We start from the raw sequence: 26,353 nt of genomic DNA, 5'->3' as shown, positions 1-26,353 counted from the left end.
AGTACAGCGCAGTACATAAAATAAATGAACAGTAAGTTTACTATAAGATTCCATTAGTTAATGTTAAATAATGTATTTAGTAACATGAACAAACCATTACCAGCACATTTATTGCATTATTAATTGTTAACATTAAATAATGAACCTAAAGTTGTTCATCGTTCGTTAACTCACAGTGCATTAACTAATGTTAACAAGCATACCTTTGTACAGTACATTTTTATTTTTAATTATAGAAATTGAAACAACTAGTCAATTTCTGAATAAATGAATAGCAATAATACTTCTGAATGATAAAATATCATTGCTACTGTAAATTGTCAGGCTTTTGAATATTAATCCTGCTGTCCGCATTTGCTCGCTGAAATCAAAATGCAGATGGCAATATGTAAGAGCTGGCCTTTGAATTGCAACTATTCCCACGCTATACCAAGAAGCCAGCTACAAAGCATATGATTAACATGTAGCACACAAATTCTCTGTGGCTTTGCATTACTCTCAAGTACACTCCGTGCGTATTTGAGTCAGATACTCTCTCTCTTTGCACATCTATTGATTAATTTTGCGCTGACTGTACTGTCAAGACTCACTCAGTCAGTCTGTTTAAGGGTATACAAGTGAAAATAGATCTGCAAAGACTCCAACTCAGTCACTGGCCGATGAGATCTAACAGTTTATCAGCACATGCCTTCCATAGCACAATACTCATTTGATGACAAATACGAGTGATTTGAGGGTTGATCTCATAGAACGTTCACGTGGAGCCATAGGATGTGTGGCATGTTATCTTTAGTGTACAGGAGTGTTATTGTATTCACACGTGCATCCTTTTTCTGTGTTTGTGTAGGTGCCAGTTTCTGTTGCTATGATGACACCACAGGTCATAACTCCTCAGCAGATGCAGCAAATTCTCCAACACCAAGTCCTGAGCCCTCAGCAGCTCCAGCTGTTACTGCAGCAGCAACAAGCACTGATGTTACAGCAGGTATACTCGCTCTCGTTCTGCTTTACGCTGAAAACTGCTTGTATTACGGTGACTGGAATATTGCTTATCGCCAGACAGTCACTTTATTTGAATTTAACTGGATCATTGGAGTAATACTGCTATCACATCATGCACACACACAAATAAATAAATGGTAACACTTTATATTAATTTACTAACATGAATAAACAATGCACAATACATTTATTACAGCATTTTGTCATTCATTGTTTGTGTTAAATCATTAACTAATGTTCACAAGCATAACTTTAGTTTTTAATCATGCAGTAAATGTTGATCCATGATGTGATTAAGTCTAGTTTTAAGTCTAGATTAATAATAATAAGTCTAGATTAAGAAGTATTTTTCATTCATGATAGTTCATGTTAGCAAATACATTAACTAATGTAACCTTATTAAAAAAGTGTGATCAGGAAAATGTATTTCCTCAAAATGCAGTTGTCTACTAAAAATGTCCAATTTAGCATGGATATATTAAATGTCATGTTTTTGTTTTTTGTTTTATTTTTAGAAAATTGTGTTTTGATTTGTAGCAACATGGTGTATTTCAACCGTATTTCAGCCATTTCACGTATTTCACGTCATTTCACATTTCACGTCATTTCAAGTATGGTTCAACTGATCAAACTGTAGAGCTAAAACTATAACAGCTATTATAAAACTGTAACAACAACTATTATTTAATATAATTCAATATACACTTACCGGCCACTTTATTAGGTACACCTTACTAATACCGGGTTGTACCCCCTTTTGCTTTAACTGCTTTAATCCTTTGTATTTATTAGAGATTTTGGTCCATAATTACATGATATCATCACACAGTTGCTGCACATTTGTTTGCTGCACATCCATAATGCGAATCTCCCGTTCCACCACATCCCAAAGGTGCTCCAGTAGATTGAATCTGGTGACTGTGGAGGCCATTTGAGTACAGTGAACTTATTGTCATGTTCAAGAAACCAGTCTAAGATGATTCGCGCTTTATGACATGGCACGTTACCCCATTCGCCTCAAGGTTGGATGTGTTGTGCGTTCAAAGATGCTTATCTGCATACCTTGGTTGTAACGAGTGGTTATTTGAGTTACTGTTGCTTTTCTATCTGCTTGAACCAGTCTGGCCATTCTCCTCTGACCTCTGGCATCAACAAGGCGTTTGCGCCCTCAGAACTGCCGCTCACTGGATATTTTATCTTTTTTCGGACCATTCTCTGTAAACCCTAGAGATGGTTGTGTGTGAAACTCCCAGTAGATCAGCAGTTTCTGAAATACTCAGACCAGCCCATCTGGCACCAACAACCATGCCACGTTCAAAGTCACTGAAATCACCTTTCTTCCCCATTCTAATGGTCTGTTTGAACTGCAGCAGATCATCTTGACCATGTCTGCATGCCTAAATGCATTGAGTTGCTGCCTTGTGATTGGCTGATTAGAAATTTGCGTTAACGGTAACAGTTGGACAGGTGTACCTATTAAAGTGGCCGGTAAGTGTAAGTCTTTATAATGCCCTGAAATTAGATTAATTTTTTTTTTCTTCAAACATATAAACTACAGTATATACAGTACCTTCTTTTCAGCTGTCTTGTTGCCCAGTTTATGTAACAAACGAATTAAACGTGTGGATGTGTGTTAGGAATTTCACACATTCAAGTGAAACGATATACAGCATTCAGTGTTGTGGTAAACGTGATATTTGACTCAAAGAATTTGACACATTCTGAATAAATATGCTCTGACTGTTCTTTCTCATTCTGATATGTGTGAAGTGTGAAATCTGTAAAATGTGAAGTCTACATATCACTGGGAACAGGGTTTTCTGTGATTTTTGTAAAGGTATTGGTATTATGCAGCAAGCTGATACGGTAAAAGTCAGTTTTGTTACTTTGTACTTGGACTCAAGAGGGGGAGAATAAAACTCAACAGAAGTATAAAAGAGGCATCTTTAATTTATGACCCTGTGTGATTTTTGCAGCAGCAACTCCAGGAGTTCTACAAGAAACAGCAAGAACAACTCCACCTTCAGCTCATCCAGCAGCAGCATGGCAGCAAACAGCAGAGTAAAGAGGTAATGCTGACTGGATTACTTTATACACACACACACACACACACACACTTAGGCCTGGTGTTCGTTAAATGCATCCAGCAGCTGCTTTCCACCAACAGAAGTACCACTGTGTTGTCTTACTTTGAGTTTGACAATGGGAAGAACTGTACAGTTCTGCATCCTAACCAGCCATAACGCAATAAGCACTAACATCTTTCTCTGTTTCATTTGAGGCTCTGTGATGTTCTGTGGTGCATTATAGTCTCATTTATATAAAATCAGGCTGTGGCTAATTAGACTACAGTGGGGGGGTGTTTCTCCGTATTTTCCCGTACTGATTTGACTGAAATATATGTGCCGTTTTGTCACATTAAAATGAAATGATCCTGAAAGTACTTACTGACCAAAATGTACTGTATTAAGTCAAGCTGAAAACATTTATTGCTTCAAATATTGCATACCTCTAGCATTTGAGAAATTTACAATTAACATTAGAATTCAGCAAAAACATCAGTTATTGTTTTGTTTCTCCTTTATTTTCCTATGAAGACTTGCTAAAAAAAAAAGAAAAGAAAAAGAAAAGGTTTTGCAGTTTTACCGAATCGGTGTCGACCTTTTTCTGAGTTCTATGTGTTTATATGTGTATATAGAATATGAGCAGGAGCAGACAGAAGGGCGCATGAGGTTTCCTGGTTGACAGAAATACAGCACAGTTGCATTGCATCAGGAGCACACTCTACCTCTTTGTCTTTCTCTCTCTTCCTTCATTTAAAGGCCGTATCACCAGCTGTGTGTCTGGCTGCTCTAATGACAGCAGGATAAGGCAATGCTCTGGACAAAAGAAGCGATTATTGTGCGGTCAAAAGCAGTTCAAAGACAATCAGAGTTTCACTTTTTAACTTCCCCACCGAGAGCTTGGTTCTGTAACTGGAGAGAGCGCATCAATGAAGGCGAATGTTATAAAACACGCACACACACACACACATGCTTACTTCGAAGTCCCCCAGCTCGCTAATTAATGAACTAGGGGCTTCAGTTTGGACAAGTTGTGGTGCGTCGCCTCCATAAATCAATGCGACAGGACAGTTTCTCCTGCCTCTGACAGAAGCTGTCACTCTTTCTCTCTCTCTCTTTCTCTCCCTCTCTCTCTCTCTCTCTGCTGTCAGAAGGACAGGCGAAGGGAAGGGACTCTGGAAAGAGAGGGGGGTTGAAAGAGGGAGGGTGGCACCGTCAAAAGGAGAAACAATTGATCAGCTGAATGGAACGTGACGAACGGCAAGAAAAACACAGTTTAAAAGAGTATTATGTATGATCACAGGAATTTGATGCAGCCCTCGAGAGGCTCTCCTCCGTCTGCGCGTGTTTTTCTCTCTGCGTTCAATCCCCCTCCTTCCCTTGCGCAGCCATCAAAAGATGGAGTAGGAATTGTTGCAGCGACTCCCCCCACGGGGGTCAGACAATAACCCCCCGCTGCTGCTTTGTGCCTCTTTTATTTAAAAGACAACAAAATTTCTTAGGTTTTCAAAGATTTTTAACTTTGGATTGGAGGCGAGGCAATAAAAGGGCCTGCCAGCGTCAGTCTGGATCATGTTGTCATCTGCTCTGTTCTCGCCTCTCTCGCGTGCCACTCTGAGTTAACCTCGCACTCTATGTGCCGAGCTGGCGTTGGGTTAACGCTCATGTGCAGAGGAACATCTCCAGTGGCCCAGGCTAGATCAAAATCAACACTTAAAGGAAAAAGATTTTATAAGATCCATTTTGTTAGCATTCAGTTGTTATCATGAAGTATCAATACTTTTACAGCATTTGTTAATCAGTAATTTTAAAAATAATTTTAATGAATTAAATTAAGGGCTGCATGGTGGCGCAGTGGGTAGCGCTCTCGTCTCACAGCAAGAAGGTCTCGGCTGGGTCAGTTGGCATTTCTGTGTGGAGTTTGCATGTTCTCTTCGTGTTCGTGTGGGTTTCCTCCGGGTGCTCTGGTTTCCCCAATAAGTCCAAAGATATGCGGTATAGGTGAATTTAGGTGAGGCTAAATTGTCCGTAGTGTGTGTGTGTGTGAATGGATGTGCATGGGTGTTTCCTAGTGAAGGGCATCTGCTGCATAAAACATATGCTGGATAAGTTGGTGGTTCATTCCGCTGTGGCGATCCCAGATTAATAAAGGCACTAAGCCAAAAAGAAAATGAATGAATGAATGATTAAATAAAAATTGCTGTAAATTAAAGTATATACTTTAATTTTATGGATTTTAACATTTTTAATCACTGAAGTAAAAATAAAATTGACATTTCAGTCATGTTTACATATGAGTGCAATAGCTTCTCAAAAATTGCTGTCTATGCTTTTATCACTAATTCTTTATCGCAGTGGCTTAGTAAATCATGTTGCCAATGTAATGCTTGTGTAGCCAATTTTCACAATCAAATTTAAAATTAAAATCTAAAGTTTTACATTTTTATTAGGGCTGCACAATTAATTGAAATCGTATCAAAATCATCTAAAAATGTGTGGACAGCGCGAGCGTGACTCCTTGCGCTCGTGCTCCTTTGTCGTTGTTCGGCGACCATCAAACATTTTCTCAGAGGATGACAAACTAACAAAACATTGCTGCAATTCTGATTCAAGTTTTATTTATAGAGAAAATTTAAAAACACTGGGTGTTCGGGTGTTTGTGTGAGGTCATTAGTCTACTGAAATGTGTATATTCCATATAAAGTATGAAGCTGATCGGTCAGTTCTTGTTACATGACTTACGGTGCGGCATTCTGAAAAGTAAAATTTTAAAGGTTGTCTGAAAAGAGATGTTTTCACTGGGTTTGCCTGGAAAATGCGAGCGCATAGCTCTCAATATGCGCGCACAAGCCACGCACCTCCATTGAAAATAACGGACTTGTGCACGCAAAAGACATGACATGTGAATGGCCTATTTCACTGCAGCGTCGCAAAGAGTTCTACTTGAGTTTGACGGCACACCAATGTGCACACACAGACAGACAGTAGTCTATTTGTTTTGCCATAGGTCTGTTTTAGAGGCAATCACACCTTTACTAAGTGATTTTTCTTTACTTTTTTGCCTTATGTCTGTTTTAGACACGTTACATGCATTTGATAAAGATCTACTGTAAATTTTTTCCTTATATGTATATCCTATAATATGTTTTAAACTGTGTAAAACGTATGTTTGTGTTCATGTCTGTGTATCAAAGTTGAAATCACAATTTTGTTCAAGAACAAAAGTCCATATCGCACAACCCTAGATTTTATATTGTGTGACATAAAAAGTTATTTAAACACACATGATGTCTTTTTGGAAACGGTAGTTTACATAAACCTCATTATTCTATATTTTTAGTAGATTTATTTTTTCTCACTGTAAATGTCAGGATAGTGAAAGAAAATCAAAGGATTCAGCACGACCTAGACTTGAACCTGCTTCTCCTCACGCATATGCTGTTCTACCAATGTACCAAGTCTTCCAGCACTTCCATTAAAGCATTTGTTTGTCCAGTGCCTCATGATCTGGGTCAGAGTGACAGAGGCCAATGAGGATGGGTGGACCGTGAACATGAGAGGAAAGCGAGAGCTCGCACTTTATCAGGCTGTTTCAGATCTGCTGTGGGTCTAAAGGTTGACCTGTCCGCCGCTGTGCTGCAGGACCTTTTTTGTGCGCCTTCTGTTTGCAGAAGTAAACACAAAGTGAAGCATCCTGTGTTTGGGAAGAGGGTGCGGCACACAGCTTGGCAAAGACACGTTTGTGCTTTAATGTACCAGTAAACACACAAACGTGTTGCCCTTGGGGTCCATTTTTTCACCTCAAGCCCGTCAGAGGAACCGTTTGGTGATTGTGGCGGATGTTTAGCTGTTGTCACAAGGCTGTCATGGTGCATCGCCAAGGTCATAAAAAACAGTGTTAGCGCTGAAAGGGGTCAACGGGAGGGTTCAATAGCTTTGTATCTCCATAACATCACCCATTTGTTTTGACTGAGGGCCGATTGGGGATGTTAGATAATTTCCTCCCATTTATCGTTCTGACGACGCAGCAGTTCATTCGTTCGCCCATTCCTCCCGCTCCTTCTCGTCTTTCAACACCCTCTTATCCCCGTTTCCCTTCCACTTTTACTAACTCTTCCTCTTCCTCTCAGAATTCCCCCAGTCATTTGTCACCTTTCTTTTCTTTACGCTTCGTTCCATCCGCGAACATGTGATGTATTGGTTATTGCTTTTTTTAAATATTTCCTATGAGATTTTTAACAGAGAGGCGTTTCTCAACTTATTTTTAAGCTTAATGGTTTTATTGACTAATTTATTTAGTCTCTGCCATGATGAAACTACATAATATTTTGCTAATTATGATGCAGGGTGGCATGGTGGCTCAGTGGTTAGCAGTATTGCCTCACAGCATGAAAGTCGCAGATTTGAGTCCCGGCTTGGCTAGTTAGCATTTCTGTGACGAGTTTGTATGTTCTCACGTGTTTGAGTGGGGTTCCTACAGCTGCTCCAGTTTCCCCCACAGTCCCCCAATAGGGGATTTGGACAAACTAAGTAAACTAATTTCAAGAGGAGCACGTAATATAATTGAGCATGACTGGCTGCTCATCTGTAATCAGGTATAATCCAATCCAAGTGATCCCAGCTTACAATAAATAGACCAATTTTTCCCAACTGCTCTATCTTCGTTTTGGAAGAATCCCCCCTTCCACCCCATCTCCTCCTTTTCCTCCCTTTTCTCAAGACTTACCTGATCTTGGATCCCCTTATATACTTATTGACCGGGCTCAATTATCTCCAATTTAGAGTTCTCTTCTGGGACAGCATGCCAAACCTGCTATTACTGCCAAGCATATCTAAGTGGGAACTCTTGAAATTGGCCGTAGTGTATGTGTGTGTGTGAATGAGATACTGGGTTGCGGCTGAAAGGGCATCTGCTGCGTAAAACATATGATGGGAAAGTTGGTGGTTCATTCCGCTGTGGCGGCCCCTGATAAATAAGAGACTAAGCCGAAGGAAAATGAATGAATGAATAATTATGATGCAAGATACTAGTATTCAATTCATTTTGCAATTTAAAGGCTTACATTACTTGTTTAATTGGAATAACTAGGCAAGTCAGGTTAATTTGGCGATAACAGGGTTTTGTTCTGTAGTCAGTCTGAAAAAACAAACAATTTAATAATAATATTGACCTTAAAAATTACAGTTAAAACAATAAAAAAGTTAAAAACTTCTTTTATTCCAGCCAAACTAAAATAAAAAAACTTTCTCAAGAAGAATAAATATTGATGTGAAAATATGTGAAAATGTCCTTGACTCTTTGCTCTGTTAAACATCACTTGGGGAAAATGTAAATATAATTAACACTTTACAGGAAGATTAATAATTTTGCCTTCATCTGTATAGACTAGTTAGTTTGTTAGCTAGTTACTTCACACTCCCTATTTACCCAAAGGAATCAATGGTTGGCTCCTTTGGCTCTGAATATTAAGCAGCTCTTTTAAGTCAACGGCTGTTTGCGGAGTTATGAATGGCCATAATTAAAATCCTGTGGCTCTTATTAGGAATGATTAACAACATTTCATTATTTGTCACGAGCCTCCCAGACTTCTCGTTAATTAAGGAGGTTACATGAATACAGGAATGTACCTGTGTGTGTGTTTATCAGCCCTCTGTGTATACGTATATTTGTGCATGTGTTGACAGAATAGTTTGTGAGTGTGAGGATGATATGTAGTTTATCTCTCTCTCTCTCTCGGCAGGTGTCCGCACAGCAGTTGGCGTTTCAGCAGCAGCTGCTCCAGGTCCAGCAGCTCCAGCAGCAGCATCTCCTGAGTCTGCAGAGACAAGGCCTGCTGTCCATCCAGCCCAACCAGACTCTGCCTCTGCACTCCCTCACTCAGGGTAAGAGCAGACACAGTCGTCGACACACCAAAAGTGAAACCAATGGAAACCAAAAGTAAAAGACAATCGTTCACAAGATTCATCACACTCCAAAGGAAATGTCACTTTCTTTTACACTGGATGGCTGATGTGGCCTTTTTGTTTTGTCATTGTTATGTTCGTATTTATTTCTTTATTTAGATGATTCATTTTTGTTTCATATTTAAAATAAAAATGCAGCAGAATTATACAGACAAATTTTTCATTAGCTTTCAGGAAAAAATTTAGCACTTGACTAATTTGGCTTTATTATTTTTCTGATACTTAAAGAAGGATAAATGTTTTTAAAAATATAATGTTTAATATGTTTAAACAATTTTATAAAACTTCTATAATAATATATTGAGTACATTGCATATTGTATGTTATTATGAATAATTTCATAGGATTTTCTGTAGTATTATATAAACGTTGTTGTATATACTGTATATCATTCAGAAAATTATAGTATGATTGTTATTTGAAAACTTGAATAGGTTCGTTGGTGCCAATGGGGTAGTGGTAGTGCGTCGACACATGCACTCCGGTGCTCATGACAACCCTAGTTCAATTTCCGCCTCGAGGTCCTATGCCGATCCTTCCCCTCTCTCTACTCCCCACGCTGTCCTGTCAATACTCTATACTGTCCTATCCATTAAAGGTGAAAACCCCTAAAAAATGTATTAAAAATGCAAAATCAGAATATGTTTGTACTGGTGTAACATAATCGATTTGGCTTTTTTAAAGTTTAAGTTTTTATGTAAACATTACAATACCTAGTCAGCAAATAAAGTTACTCATTTAACATCAAGAATGATCAAAAGCTAATCGTGCAGATTATGTAGCATATTTTGAAGTTGTTTTCTAAATTTGCTAAAATATTGTACCAAAATAGAACTTGGTTCTGTTTGCGTTATGTTTTCTATTGCTTTTCTCCTTTAGAGTCAGAAAACATCCCCATATTACCACTTTTCCAAACAGCTGAAGTCAGAATTACTAGCCCCCCTGTTTATTTTTTTCCCCAATTTTTGTTTAATGGATAGAAGATTTTTTTCAACACATTTCTAAGCATGAATAGTTTTAATAACTCATTTCTAATTGATTTATTTGATCATTGCCATGATGACAGTGAATAATATTTTACTAGATAATATTGAAGACACTTCTATACAGCTTAAAGTGACATTTAAAGGCTTAACTAGGTTAATTAGGTTAACTAGGCAGGTTAGGGTGATTAGACAAGTTGTTGTATAATGATAGTTTGTTCTGTAGACTATTGAAAAAAATATAGCTCAAAAGGGCTAATAATTTTGACCTCAAAATTTTTTTAAAAATTATAACTGCTTTTATTCTAGCCAAAAAAAAAATAATAATAAGATGTTCTCCAGAAGAAAAAATACACACTGAGAAAATTTCCTTGCTCTGTTAAACATCATTTGTGAAATTAAAAAAAATAATAATAATTCAAAGGGGGGCTAATAATTCTGACTTCAACTGTACATACACTGTAAAACCCAAAAAGTTAAGGTAACTCAAACCCCTTGAGGAAACAAATTGCAACAAACCATTTAAGTTCAAAAACTAATCCTAATGAATACTGTGAACTTAATCCATTTGAGTAAACAAAGCAATTTGAGCACAGTAATTTTCCATAAAGAGAACTCAAACCAACTGAGTACTTTAAAACTCAATAAGTTAAGGCAACTCAAACCGTTTGAGGAAACCGATTGCTACAAAAAATTTGAGTTGAAACAAAAACAAATCTTTATGAGTACTGTAAACTTCATATAAGTTGAAGCAATGAGGTATTTAATTAAGTCATTACCTTCAACACTGAGTTCAAAACTCTTTTCAAACGAGTTTCACTAATTTCTGTTTAAAGGACGATTTTTTTCAGCACATTTGTAAACATAATAGTTTTAATAATTCATCATACCTGATTTCTGTTATCTTTGTCATGATGACAGTACATAATATGTTTCTAGATGTTTCTAGAAGATGCAAGTATCCAGCTTAAAGGGCAATTTACAGGCTTAACTATGATAATTAGGCAAGTTAGGTTAATTAGGCAAGTCATTGTATAATGATAGTCTATTCTGTAGACAATTGAAAAAAAAATAGCTTAAGGGGGCTAATAATAGGGGGCCCTTAAAATAGTTTTTAAAAAAATAAAAAATTCTAGCCGAAATAAAACAAATAAGACTTTCCCCAGAAGAAAAAATATTAATGGAAATACTGTGAAAATTTCCTTGCACTGTTAAACATCATTTGGGAAATATTTGAAAAAGAAAGAAAAATTCAAAGGGGGGCTAATAATTCTGACTTCAACTGTATATATCTCTGTTTTATGTCTATTGTTTTATGTTGGCTCCCCTTCAGCCCCTAAACATACTAGCGCCATTGTTTCCTAACCTCAACCCACTAAACTAGTCAAAGATTAATCACTTCACAAGCAGTCCGTGAGTCAAAAGGTGTTTTTCCAGAAGGTGTATTGCTTTATTTTCCTTGTCATATTTACTTAAGGAGCAGCAACAGAATGACAAAGACTGCATTCATACCGGTTTTGTTTTGAGTTTTTGTTTTCTTTCTCTCCAAAGCTGACTGTACTCTCTCCGGCTAAGACAAACAAGCCCATAACAAGATAAGGCTGTATAAAGACTGGGGAGGGGGTGCTTGGGTAACACGCAAATACAAACTGTATTTGTTCAGTCTTGTTATTGTTTGATCAGGGCATAGTCAGAAAGCTGAGCCACTCCACATACCCACGTTGCCCTGGGGCTGGGAGAGGCTCTGCTTTACAATGCAGAGCCATCGGCTAGTGTCAGAAAGGAGGCCATCTCAACCAAGGGCAGTTTTATTTCTCATACAGTACAACTGATTGAATGACATCTCAGAGCAACCAGTGAAAACATGTGAGGCTGCTTTCTGATGCAAAACATGATATTGTTTGCATACATGTTAGAATAAGTGTACCTGAAAGTGAAGGATAGATTTTACTGCATATATTTGCAATAATTATTAATTTGTTATTAAACTTGTAAACAAAACTCTTCAGTGATTAAAAAAATGTTTATAGCTGTCAAAAAGCCACACAATAAGCATTTTGAGAACCTTTTAGTTTAAGTACTAATTCCTACTACTGGCTTATTACCTGTCTATTAATAATCCCACCCAATACCTACAGTAAACCCAGCTATAACCTTATCAACTATTAATAATAGTAGTTTATTGAGCTTAAAGTCTTAGTTAGTGATTTGTTAATAGCGAGAATTGTACCTTAAAATAAAGTGTGACCAATTTTTGTTCCAAATATAACAAAATACAAAGTGATTCCAAAATTGACATATATTATGTTTGCATTGTAAGAAAATGGCCAGAGATGTCTCAAAAAGCCACAAAATACAGTTTTCCAGTTATCACAAGATGTTGAATGAATTCTTAACTGCATACACACAATTTTGTATTGTTCAACACCAAATCTTTGCATCAGGTTTGTGGCAAGTAAATAGGCCAGGAAAACACAAGGCCAGCTGTTCTTCCTCTGCAAAACATGAGATATTGTGTTCATGCATATTATAATAAGTGTACATGACAGTGAAGGATGTATTAACTCATTGTTCAAGCTCTTGTTCTCTCCAAACTGGACTATTGCAACTCTCTGCTAGCCGGGCTACCAGCTAGTTCCATCAAACCTCTTCAGCTGCTTCAGAACGCAGCAGCACGAGTGGTCTTTGATGAACCCAAAAGAGCACATGTCACTCCGCTACTCACCCGTTTGCACTGGCTGCCAGTTGCTGCCCGCATCAAATTCAAAGCTCTGATGTTTGCTTACAAAGTGACCTCTAGCTGTGCTCCTTCGTATCTGCTCTCACTTCTGCAGATATATGTGCCCACCAGAAACTTGCGTTCTGTGAATGAACGTCGCCTCGTTGTTCCATCCCAAAGAGGGAAGAAATCACTTTCCCGAACTCTCACATTCAATCTGCCCAGTTGGTGGAATGAACGTTCCTAATACATCAGAACAGCCGAGTCACTTGCTGTCTTCAAGAAACGACTAAAAACGCAACTGTTTAGTCTCCACTTTCCTTCCTAATCTGCAACTGCCCTCTCTGGCTATACCACTAACTGTTGCCGCACCCCCCCCACCCCCCCCCCCCTACTCTCTCCTCTCTCTCTCTCTCTCTCTCTCTCTCTCTCTCTCTCTTCGCCTCCTGCTCCCTCTCTCGCTCTCTCTCTCTCTCTCTCTCTCTCTCTCTCTCTCTCTCTCTCTCTCTCTCTCTCTCTCTCTCTCTCTCTCTCTCTCTCTCTCTCTCTCTCTCTCTCTCCTCTCTCTCTCTCTCTCTCTCTCTCTCTCTCTCTCTCTCTCTCTCTCTCTCTCTCTCTCTTCTCTCTCTCTCTCTCTCTCTCTCTCTCTCTCTCTCTCTCTCTCTCTCTCTCTCTCTCAAGAAATAGAAAAAAAAAATTTACTAATGCTTTGCTTCTTAGACTTTACACACCTGAACTTGTCTATAGCACTTGTTCACTGCTGCTCTTATAGTTGTGTAAATTGCTTCCTTGTCCTCATTTGTAAGTCGCTTTGGATAAAAGCGTCTGCTAAATGACTAAATGTAAATGTATTATTTCCTAGTTTGTAACCTGTTTGTCTAGTATTAGTCCAATATAACTTGATAGAGTAGCTGTAAAAGGCTAACATTTGGTTGGTGAAAACAATTAAAACGACATACAAAACTTGTTATATTTATTTATTTTAAATAGCGCTTTTGTTCCTTCAATTGCTCAGTAAAATCAAATGCGTCTCTTCAAGAGATTGTCTTTTAAACAGTGCCATTTCATGTCAAATGTTAGTCTGTGATGCCTTACAGGTCACCTGGCACAGTGGCTGGTAAACTCTGGCCAAAATTTGGCTGGTGCGAGTGGGGGCTAATTTCATATCCTAATTAAAACACTTGTCAGTATGTGTGTGTGTTTATGTGTGTCCTGCACATTTTCTGCTTCAGTGTTAAAAGTTATTGATGACCTTTTTTTCTTTCACACTCCACTGCATTCTTTCATGCTCCAGCAGCCCAGTTTTTCATTCGCAAGATGTAATCTACAATATTCAGTAGTTAGCTAGATAGTTAGCATTTTAGTGATAAACTTATGTTACCTCATTGTGTGGACGTGGTGATGATGTGCTTGGGCAAGCTACTAAGCAAGATTACTGAGCCAACGACGTGGGCCGAAATTGGTTTATTTATTAAACTTAATACAATCTTTTTACTTCACAGCGTCACATTTAATATACAGAAACATCCAGTCATTTTCTGGCACAGGAGCGCAGACATCTGAGACTTCAATCAAAGCAATGTGTTGTTTTCTGTTGTATTTGAGGTTGGATCACTTTTTTTGACGTTCAGGTTTTGGAAAGGGTCAGCTTAAGTCTGCTAAGAATTAAAACAATGTGTTGGAAGAGATAAATATCATAAATGGAGTCCAGAGAAAAAAAATAGCAGTGGGCTTAGCAGAATGAGTAATAGAATGAGAAAAGAACAGAACGGTACAGTAAATTCAAGAAAGGCAGAGAGATATGGTGCATTTGGATGACAATTATTGGTCTATTTACTTGTACCATGTAAACAGTGCAAAGATTTGGGATGATCACTTCATTTTGAATATAAAGTGAATCCACTAAATTGTCATTCTAAGTGTGCACGCAATTCAGGAGTCACTCCACATGTAACCAGAAATAAGAAAACTACATTTTTAGGCATTCCAGGCTTCTTTTACGTGTGCTATATTCTCAATGCAAACATTTGGCAGAGAGAACCATATTCAAATATGGTGTAAATCCCAATAATTCAGCCAGAAAATTCCATAAATTCAGTAGACAGTTCTGCAGTATCCTGTGATGGTTGAAATATTTTGAGCTTCTTTTCTAGCTTTTTGGGGCACAGATACCGTATACCTTAATGCTTGTTATTTAGTTCATTTCTTAAGATATGAGTGAAGTTATAATTTAAAAAATTTAGCTAGCTTTTTACATTTGTATAATTCAAAAGGCTTCAATTGGGATATGTTGTAAGTTTTGAGCATTTTGACGGAATCAGAAACTCTCCTTCACAACACATGAAGATAATATTTGAACTTTACTTGAGTAAATTAGCTTTTTTCAGTCTTGTAAATACCTCTACTTTGTGTTAACAGAATGGGATTTAGTGGAAGAGGTCTGTTTGTCTGCCTTTATTTGTGTTTGTCCCTCATCTTGCACAATATTAGCCTGCTCTGATCTGAATCTGTGTCCTCCTATACACACTTTGTGAATCCCTCTAGTTTTGGAGTTCATTCTCATCCCCAGCCACACATTAGTTAAGTTGTCCAGTCAAGGGCCACAGGACACCGACAAGACAAATTTGCCACTAATATGAAAGCAGCGAATGTGACCAGGCATGAAGCGCGATGTGCGCACGGACCCATCAGGGGACTCCGGCCCCTCGTCCAGCCTTGCTGGCAGTGATTGATCGGCTGGCAGTGCGGCACTGTTTAATAGCTTCTGTAGCATTAGGGAGGAACATATTTTAGGCCTAAGGGCTGCATATCAAAGGCCCCAGTGATCATAACCCCTTTAACAGGAGCGAGAGAAGATCTCTGCCTCACAGAACAATAAACTAATAGTAGTGTCAGTTTGCCCCCAGTGGTGCGGCGGCAGTCTCGTTGAGAAAGACGCGGCCACTGCTTTCCACGGCCCCAGCGCGCGATGGCATTTTTTATCGGGCTGCTGATGGGCCACAACTAATGTGGTTGTGAACCTTAAATCAACTTTCCGCTTGCTCGAACACGGTCACCAGGGTACCGGGGTACAAGGACAGGAAAAGGTTGAAGCGAGAGTTCGAGCCCCTGTCTGGGTGTCGCCGCTGCCTGCTGTGGTAAAAATTGAGTTGCTTTGCCGGCGATCAGTCAAATGTCTCAATGACATCCATTTTTTAAAAGCACAAGTGTGTATCTTTGGCTTTTAATGAGAGGAGGTGCAGCGCTGAAAAATTACTTTAGGGCCGTTAAAGCGATCTGGAGTTTGCAAGACGGATTTAAGGACAAAGCGCTGTTTTAATGCTATGTGTTATCTGCCAAAAGTCACATCCATCATCCGATACTAACTGACACTGATAATGTGGTGATGTTTGCCAGATTAGTTGAGAGGTCATGTAAAGATATATGCACACAATTTCTGGAGATACGACTTTGAGAAAGAGGAATCTTAACCCAGGCTTAGAACGAGATATAGAGGTTTATGGGGGGTGTCATGCACAACAAGACAGCTTCGTCCCACTCTGTTACCCCTCTCATCAGCTCCTCCTCCCCCTCCAGCTTTGATTCGTTTGAGTAAACAGTGGTGTCTGGGTCACCTGGACTTGTGGGTAATTGAGGGAGAGTGGGCCGCCCTGTCAAGCGCACCGGCTAAAAATACATTGCACACTGTCACTGCTCTCCAAGTGGGGGGAAAATGATTGTTCCCCTCTATGTCCAAACTCAAAAACAATCACCAGCGGCATGACCTTCTTGAATCCACACGGACAAGTTTTCCCTCCCTCACAATGACAATACCAAAGACAAAAAAACAAGCAATCCAGTCGATACCTTCGGACACCACAGAGTTTGACGAGGACGTTAAAACACTGCAAGACGACACACACACACAAAAAAAGCCCAAGGAAGCAAAAGATTCCACGTGGCACGTGGGAAGGTTATTGATTTGTCCTGCAATAATTTCCACTGGCTCTTTTATATGCAAACGATCTTGTGTGAATTTATGGCAGTTCTACCAGACTCATTTCACAGTTTTTAGTCTCTCTCACTCCATCTCCCTCTCTCTCTCTCTCTTCTCTCTCTCTCTCTCTCTCTCTCTCTCTGGAGTCTTAGTCGCCTCATTAGCTTACTGTTCTCCATTACTGGCATAATTAAAATCTTTAGTAGCTTATCAAATTAAAAATATTTTCTGCTGATCGTATTGAGATCTTCACCTCCTCGTTATTTTGCCACAACAGGAATAAATTAAGACTAAGCGATTCTTGCACAAATGTATTATGGCGGAGCGCTTGAAAGAGGCCACTTCTGCTATCTGTAAAGAGAATTATTATGAAGGAGAGAGAATGTGAGAGCGAGGGAGGAGGAGGAGGGAAAACAAGGAGACCAATGAAGATAACCGAGACAAAAATTCCTGCCCGTTTGTTTTCGCTCGTTTTGGAAATCGATTTAATTGTGATGTTAAGCGATTGATGCCCCATCGCACCAAAAGAGCCGGATTCATTTTAGAGAGTATACAAAGAACTTTGTAAAGTCACACAGTGAGAGCATTTCATCCAGCTTTCCATTCTTATGTCTTATACATAACGACAACATAATGAGAGTAATAGTTATTCTGAATAGTCATCATTTTGATTTGCCTACATGCATGTGTGTGTGTGTTTATACAGTATTGAAAACTATTGAAACTTTAAAGCTTTGTAAATTAAAATATTTTATTGATCAAATATAATTTTGATCAATTGTTCAAGACATTTATAATGTTACAAGCATTAAGTCAATTTAATTAACATCAATATAACATCAGGGGTTCTTCGTACTTTGCTTGAATGATCTAAGATGATTTGACAGATCCTGGATCTATTAATCTTGATAACTGATCTCTGGCTAATTTTGTTCTTAAAACAAGTTCGCAAATCTTATTAACATGATCTGAGATCGCTGCGTGTGTTGTGAATAACAGATCTATCGATCCTCGAAATCATGATCATCATTGCAACGATTGGCTGATGGCATAGCAGCGTGATGACATCATCTGATTTTTATTCAATTATCCATGTGAGCAAAATTACATGAAATTCGTAGTAAACTGTTTATTAAATATAAATAAACACCACTTTTTTGTGGGCTGCAGGCTTTACACTTTCATTTGTCAAAAGAGTATTTAGCAATTTATTTAGTTTTACATGTAGAGCATTTTCTTTATTATAGTAGCTTAAGCCTATTAAAGGTTCTTAATCTGCGTAAGGTATTTAGATATTGGTAAAGGAGTCTGCAACTTTTGTGAAGCATCAAATCTCTAGCATATTAGCTGTTAAAATGTGTGCGTAAAAAAAAAATTAAAAAGTCTAATATTGTGCATGTCTATTATCATGCACATATTGTAGTAAAGCTGGGTCGGTACCTTAAAATAGTACACGTTTGTATCTAAAAACTCCATATTAATAAATGTTCTCTTTGAACACCTTAAAGAGAATCACTCTGTGGCAGTCTTTGTACTTTTATTTTGTAGTGCAGATTGCATACGTTTTATTTATATATTTGTAATATATACATATATATATATATATATATATATATATATATATATATATATATATATATATATATATATATATATATATATATATACATTTTTTTTTAAATATTTACCCAAGTGTAAATAACTACTACTGTAAGAAAATATCAGAATTCGGTACATTATCTTTTTAATATCTTTGCTTGAAATGTCCCAATCTAATCCTGTTTAAATGAAATAAGCCTGCTCCCAAGCAGTTTTGAGCTACCAGAATTGTTGCTTTGACAACAACTCTCAAATGAGTTTTGAAGAACAAAATGATCCTGGATTGCATCAAATCATCAATAACCGAATCCAGCTTATTGAGTAATCTACATACAAAGAACGGACTCTTGATCAATAGTTAGTGGATCACAACTAATGAAAAATGTGTTCTATTCACCAGTTGTCATCTTCTGAAAAATAAAAATGCTATAAAACACAATATTTTTATTTGGAAAATTGAAAAAAAAATTCTATTAGACCAGGCGGTTCATTCCACTGTGGCAACCCCTGATGAATAGAGGACTAAGCTGAAGGAAAATGAATGATATCAGACCAAATATTTAAATTTCACTCAAACCTAATAAATCCAGTAATCTAAAATTTTGCAATAGTTATATATAAATACTTAAGAGTACAAGGGAGGTCCTTTACAAACGTGGCCACTCAAATGGGTTAATTTCATTGTTAGCCATTTTGTAATTCTCCGCCGACTAGCATTGAGCGATGTTTTGCTTATGTGGGTGTGCGTATAAGTGTTTGTGTGTCTGTCACAGAATTGAGGCAACATCTTGTCTTCAAGCAATTTTTCTTCCCACTTATCTTCTTCTCTCTTTTTTTTCAAAGGACGTATGAGCCGCAGTGTGCTTGACTTGTTAAATGAGGTTTAAGTCGTCTGTGTCAATTGGAGGCGGTGCAAAACTTTAAGCATTTTGCACATTAACATGCTTTCGAGAGTATTACCCTGGGGGCTTGTTCGTTCTTTTACTTTCTCCCTCTCTATCTGCAGAGAGAGGGATGCTTTGTGGTCTTGTTTTGTGTGTATGCGTGTATGTGTGTGAGAGAAAGAGCTGGCTGACTTCCTTGTCAGAGAAATAATGGTGATTATTCAGATTTCATGCCTTGTCTGTATGTTAATTATTTACTTCAAGCATGAAATGCGCGTGAATGCCAGAGAATTTCTGTACACAAACACGCTTCACGTTGCACGTCGGGGAAAAGAGAGAGAATGGCAGAGCAAGAGGGCAGGCGGCGCGTATCAGCCTGTAGTGGAATAATTAATGCCCCCCTTTTGTTTACTGAGCCCTTGTTTTTTATTTAATTATGCCATGAGTAGAACCAGATTAGCTGTTAATTGATTTAATTATCCAATTTGTTTGTGGCAGGCATGATTCCAGCCGAACTGCAGCAGCTGTGGAAGGAGGTGACAAACAGCCATGTGAAGGAGGAGAACAGCGTGACCAATAACGGTCACCGGGGTCTGGACCTGTCGTCCCCCTCCCCCATTCCACCCAAAAACCACAACCAGCATGGATCCACCAACGGCCAGTACATCAGTCACTCGCTCAAGAGAGAAGGGTAAGGTGGCCAAATGTTGACCTGAGAGTTTTTGGAGTTGACTAGGCAGTTTTGAGGGCAGTCTGAGACGCTGTTGAAATATGTTGTAAAACTCTTGAGGCGATACTTATAAATACATAAACATACATACAATTCATTTGAGTTTGAGCAATTTTTGAATAAACATGATTTTAATTCTCAAGATAACATAACATCACTTCCTGGGAAGCCGGCACAAAGTATTAATAAAATAAATGTAAGTATCTCCAACCAGGGAAACCAGTGTAGTTCTGTTTTGACTACATCATAACTTAGTCACAGCATACAGATAAAGCACAATCATTTGATATGATGACCATTTCAGAATGACTTGTTCATTCTTCGTGTGTTTTTATCATTCTGAGGCTGTTTACACAAAACAAAAATTAATTGCGATAAATTGCATCCAAAATAAAAGTGCACTGTATAATGTACATATAAAAACAAGTAAGCTTGCATATATATTTGATAAAATGTTTTATATTTAGATATAAAATATATATGTAGATATATGTAGACAAATTATATACAAATTTAAATATCTATGTAACAAAATTAGTTTGTGTAGTTTAATAATAAATAAATATATAATACATACACACACACACATATTATGTCAAAACAAACTTTTATTTTGAAGCGATTAATCGTGATACATTTTTTCCAAGCAAAAATCGTATGCATTTGACAAGGCATTTAGGGAAAAGTGAAATCTGAGAGTGCTGAGATTGTTTCGCTGCTTAGTCCAGTTATCCATTCACATCATCTATTGAGTTTTTCATTGCACATCAAGACAAGATGTTTTTCCTTTTCTTTCTTCATGGGTTTATTTGTGTGTGTTCTCTCATTGGATTAAAAAAAGATCCAACATTTCAATACAGCATGTATTTATGTACAGTAATATCCCAAAAGGTAGGAATACATTTTTTGATAGGAACCACTGTAAAGCCAACAAGATTCCACAGCGTCTCTTATTCAATTATTTCTTTTTTGGCTTAGTCCTTTTATTAATCTGGGGTCGCCACAGCGGAATGAACTCCCAATTTATCCAGCATACGTTTTACGCAGCGGATGATGCCTTTCTAGCTGCAACCCATCACTGGGAAACATCCATACAGTCTCATACACAGGCAACAGCACAGGTGACAGCGCTAGCCAATGTGCCACCATGCTGCCCGCAATGTCTCTTGCTAAGGTGGAAATCCCTTCTAGGAAAGCCAACTTGATAGACAGATACCCACAAGGCATTTCCTGCAAATTAAGCCTAATTTTATCCTTTCTAAGTACTTTGCCATTTTCAGTAAGGCCATGGCCCGTCTGCTTAGTCCTGTTCATCAGGGAATTCCAGTAAAACACCTGAGAGGATGACAGATTACAGGTCAGATTACTGCAATAAAATAAAATCAACATATAACCATGTTGGTTGGCTAAACGTTTTAAATAACATTCAAGTGATGTTTGACTTTTCAAAATGATCATTTATGCAAGAGTTCAAATTTTCTGAAATTTTACTTTGTGATATTGAAAACAAAAACTGACGAATCATTTAATGCTGAATCGCTCCATTTTGTGTGAACACACTAGCAGAGAAGTTGATTTAATGCTATTACATGCAACAGTTGCTCAACACAACACAGCACAGCTTTGCTAAATACCGTAAAGCCTCTTTAAAGCCCTGACACTTAAAGATTTATTTGGTGGAAGCATCGCATCGCTGTGTCTTTAAGGAAGAGATTAATTTAGTTTATAACACATTTGCTTGTTTTCATGTGCTCAGGCCTGATCTTTGAACCGCTGGTTAGAAGCCTCCAGGCACTGTGAGCTCATTTATTTGTCTCTCTCTCTCTCTCTCTTCACATCTGACTCAGATTTGGCTGATCAAAACCAACGTGTTGTTATGAAAGCAATCCGAATGAAAACACATTTAGTACTGCAAAACAAGCTCTAGCTAAAGGTAAAGAGAGAGTTCACATACATGTCTCTCGGCTTTTTCTACACGTGTAGTGGAGAGTGGAGTTCATGACAGCTTTGCTTAACGTCTTTTTCAACTGGCCTTGATGTCATTAATGCTATAGGGCTTACTTTCTGTGCTTCTCTCTGAACATGCCATTCAAATTGGTCATAGGAGGCTTATTGAACCGTTATTGTAAGCTCTGATGTTAGCATGTTACTGAACAAGTGACATTTCTTTTAAGTAGAGAAATTTATCGCACATGATATTGGCTAACAATTTTAATTATTTATTTATTTGTTTATTTTTAGATTTTGCACTGTTTATTGAATTATTTGCTTTTATAATAATGTTGTACTGCATTCTGGAATCCTGAAAGGATAATCTAATGTTTTTAGTGGATGCATCAAATTCTGATGCGCACCAAACTTGGCAACCCTGGTCAAAACAATTCAATTCACTTCACCTTTATTCGTATAGCGCTTTTACAACGAAAGTTGTGTCAAAGCAGCTTCACATAGAAGATCATAGTAAATTGAAATAGTGTCAGTTCACACCAGAGTTCTTTTGGAAATGGATGGAAACTACACTTACAGGGATCTTAGTCCACTTACAAATGAACTCTGGTGAAGTTAACCAATGTTGCCAGATCATCATAATGAAATCCAATCAATTCCTAATCAAACTATTGGTCCAGGGGCAAAGCATTGAAATTGGGGTGGGGAATGCCCTCAGCTAAACTCACGTAACTAAAAATCATTTGAACTTTAAACCGTAAATGAGATGTAACCATGAAAATGACATAAATTTTTATGTCGATTATAGCTCAGGACAGTTTTCAACTAATGAAAATCTCATCACTTGTATATACATACAATAACAACAGTTTTTATCCCACATACAGCATTCTTCTGGATGTTGTAGATGTTAAAATATACACATTTATATTCTTGCTTTTACTTTGAAGTCATATTCATTTACTGCTATGTACCTAATTAAATAATCACCCAATAATGGCAACTAAATAGGCAGCTTACTCGTGTTTTAAAACAGAGTAACTCAGTCATACTCTATGCTCACTTATTCTATTTCTGCAGCTGATATTCTTACTCTCTCCCATAGAGAAACAGCCTATCACTCCCGTTTCCTCAAAGTGCATAAACAACCCATCCTCTATCACAATACCACAACCCTTTTGTGCCATAGCAGGCTAGAAACACTCAAAAAGACATGTCGGAAAGCTCCCTGCTTCACTCGCTGCCTCTTGCTCGGTGTCAGAGATTAAAGAAGACGTCAACAGCAGTTTAGCAGCCCTGCCGTGAAGAAGGCATTTTGTAGACTGAGTATCTCAGATCTGTCAGAAAAAAAGGAGCAGGAGATCACCACTCTCTCTTCTGGATGTTAGCTGAAGAATTAGTGCTGGAGTAGTGTTTGAATGCATTCCATTATAAAGACATTCGTAATAACTTAATGATTTTCAGTGTAGTTTCATAAGCAAACATGCAACATTTTTCATAGTCCCTGAAGAAACTTTACATTACACAAAATGCCCTTTACTGTAAACTTTACTGTAAAAAAGTTCTTGGGGTGACCATTAAAGGTCCTTCTATGGCACCATTGTGAAAACCCCTCTTTCGTTCTTTATTATTAAGAGCGTAGAAGCTCCGTGGCTGGAAATCCAGGGCTTCTGAGTGGGAGAAATGAAATGTGGACTCGCAAACGTTAATGAACTTTTAATTGATGTGGTTTCTGCAGGTCCCTGTTGTCGTGAAACAGGCGGGCGGCTGTGCGCTGATGGACTTGCTGTGCTTTAGCTCTCTCAGATTGGTTTACCGCCGGGGTCTTAAGCACCGCGCAGGCCGTTTCATGTGTCATATAAAATCTGGCCAGTCGCTGCGACGCCTGCAACTAAAACCTTAAGTGCATCCAGCGGCATCATTCACTGTCTTTTCACTTCCGTCTTAAAGGAAGGAGAGAGAAACTCAATCACTTCGTACATGTTTAGACGCGATGCTACCCTGCTTTTAGCAGCCTCCATCGGCTCCCACTGGTGCCTGCACAGAGACAAGCACCTCATACACACCCAAATATGATAAAAGCCTTCGACGTGTCAGTCCACCCGACCCATCAGCACACAGATAAGGGACAAAAAACACTCATGAACCTGCGTGAACTTTACTAGGGTGATTGGAAATTACGTGATATGGGTCAAGGTTAACAGGCACATTTTTATTTATTTTTTTTATTTATTTATTTTTTTTACAATTATTAATTTTTTGTTTTTATTTATTTTATTTTTTTTTTTATTATTATTATTATTATTTTTTGTTATTTTATTTATTCATTTATTTTTTTGTTTTTTTTTGTAGTTATTTTATTTTTACTTTTGATTTAATTTTATTTATTTGATTAGATTTTTATTTTATTTTATTTTATTTTATTTTATTTTATTTTATTTTATTTTATTTTATTTTATTTTATTTTATTTTATTTTATTTTATTTTATTTTATTGACCTCTTCCATTCTTTCACCAAAAGAGAAAGAGTGTCACCCTTCCTGATTCGCCCCTCTTCCCTCTCCTCCCAGAATCCTTCAGGAATGCCATGCTCGAGGGAATTAAAACCCAGACAATTTGTTTTAAAGAGATAAATAATCAGATTTACCCCCCTAAACGAGCCCCTTAACCTCTCTTTTAATTGATCTTCAACTCTGCAAATGATAATTAAAACATTTCGGAGGGGGTTGGGATACAGTAGAGGATTGAGTCGGGGGTCTGGGGATTTGCCAGTAGAGGAGTGTGTGTCTTTGATGATTTCTATCCACATGAAGACATGAGGCACAGTAATAGTGTTGTGACAAAGTGCTCAGTTCCTGTCTGAGCTCTCCAGACGTCAGACCTTTCTTCTTCGACGATGATACTTAGGTGCTCGGTGGATGATAATACGATCCAAATCCATAATGTAATGAAAGATGATATGACAGAGCTGTGCTGCCTCACAGGAAAGCATTTAGGCTGCTGCTATAAGAGTTGATGAGGGATGTACAGTAAATGCAATGGTTTGTTTTAATTTTTAAAGCATTTTTGTACTTTACCTCAAACGCAAGTCAAAATTCAAGTCTGTCTTCTTTGTGTCTTACTCCTTAAAAGCATTTCTAAGAACTGGAGAAGTTGCCACACTTTACACGCTTCAACGGACAGACAAGATCACTGACAAGCTCAGACTCTTTTGTATTTATTGTTTTCTGTACAGAATGAATGAGGTCAGCCGCGAAAGAAACCCTCTTCCTCTGTGTTGGGTAAAACTGTTTAGTCATCCATTGTTTAAAATGAGCTTTGTTTCCTGATTCACAAGAGTTTAAGCATGTCACAATTCAAGTCTTACTAATAGTGTCAATTTAGAAGTAAAACAAGATAAAACAGCCGCCTTCATACAGTATGTTCTTGTTTATCTTTTGTTTGTTGAGTTCAGGTCATTATTTTTATGGTAGATTTTCATATTTACATTTTAAAAGTCTTGAAATAGATGTGTTCTGTGCAATTTGCATTAATCATGCGTTCTGTCTTAATATTCAGTAATATTTTAAAATATTATTTATGAAATATACAGTCAAAATTATTAGCCACCTTTTGATTTTTTTTCTTCAATTATATATTTAATTCAAATGATTTCCAAATATTTCAAATATTTCCCAAATGATGTTTAACAGAGCAAGGACATTTTCACAGTCTGATCACATTTTTTCTTCTGGGGAAAGTCTTACATTTTTTTTAAACCATTTTAAGGTCAATATTATTAGCCCCCTTAAGCTGTATTTTTTCCCGATAGTCTACAGAACAAACCATCGTTATACAATAGCTTGCCTAATTATGCCCAGTTAACCTAATTAACCTAGTTAAGCCTTTAAATTGCCCTTTAAGCTTATATAGAAGTGTCTTGAAAATATCTAGTCAACTATTATTTACTGTCATCATGGCAAAGATAAAATACATCAGTTATTAGAAATGAGTTGTCAAAACTATTATGTTTATAAATCTTCTCTCCGTTAAACCAAAATTGGGGAAAAAATAAACAGGGGGGCTTCCACTGTATGTAATATGTGATAGTAAAATATGTGAAGTGTAGAGTTGTGATCTGTTGCCTAAATTTGCAAAAATTAGGTTTTAAGAAAAATGTTCTTTTGTGTTTTATTGTATAAACTATAGATAATTTTTTTACAACATTTGAAGATAATATTCCTCTTTTTTTTATCTGAAGGCAACATGCCTTCAACAGTTAACATTTACTCAAACCTATTAATGCCAAATCCAGCAAAGCGATAATAACTTTTAAGTGCTCTTTTAATTTGCTCCAGAGCTGTCTATAAGCATTACAAGAGAGCTCAGAGTAAAATGACTTTCCTTGAAGGTGTGTTTGTGCCAAAGTGCCAATTAGGCCTTTCATAATAATCAATATATCGACTTATCATGTAATACTTGGAGATGACCGCAATCTTTTTTTGCA

General features: G+C 37.5%; 1 protein-coding gene across 7 annotated transcripts in view; it reads left to right on the top strand.

The window, feature by feature from the left end:
- The window catches only part of foxp1b (forkhead box P1b), a 287,035-nt gene that overhangs the window by 221,467 nt on the left and 39,215 nt on the right, over positions 1 to 26,353 (top strand). For 6 of the 7 annotated variants that reach the window (XM_056460382.1, XM_056460375.1, XM_056460376.1 and 3 more), the window contains 4 exons: positions 848 to 985; positions 2,979 to 3,071; positions 8,807 to 8,948; positions 19,689 to 19,881. In XM_056460382.1, the coding sequence (XP_056316357.1) occupies positions 848 to 985; positions 2,979 to 3,071; positions 8,807 to 8,948; positions 19,689 to 19,881 (566 nt within the window). The remainder of the gene's footprint in view (positions 1 to 847; positions 986 to 2,978; positions 3,072 to 8,806; positions 8,949 to 19,688; positions 19,882 to 26,353) is intronic. The other variant, XM_056460381.1, reaches the window with a different exon arrangement.

This window comes from Danio aesculapii, chromosome 6, assembly GCF_903798145.1.
Source record: "Danio aesculapii chromosome 6, fDanAes4.1, whole genome shotgun sequence".
NCBI classification, from domain to species: Eukaryota; Metazoa; Chordata; class Actinopteri; order Cypriniformes; family Danionidae; genus Danio; species Danio aesculapii.
The sequence above is the reverse complement of the archived record's forward strand: the minus strand, read 5'-3'. Positions and strand labels throughout refer to the sequence as shown.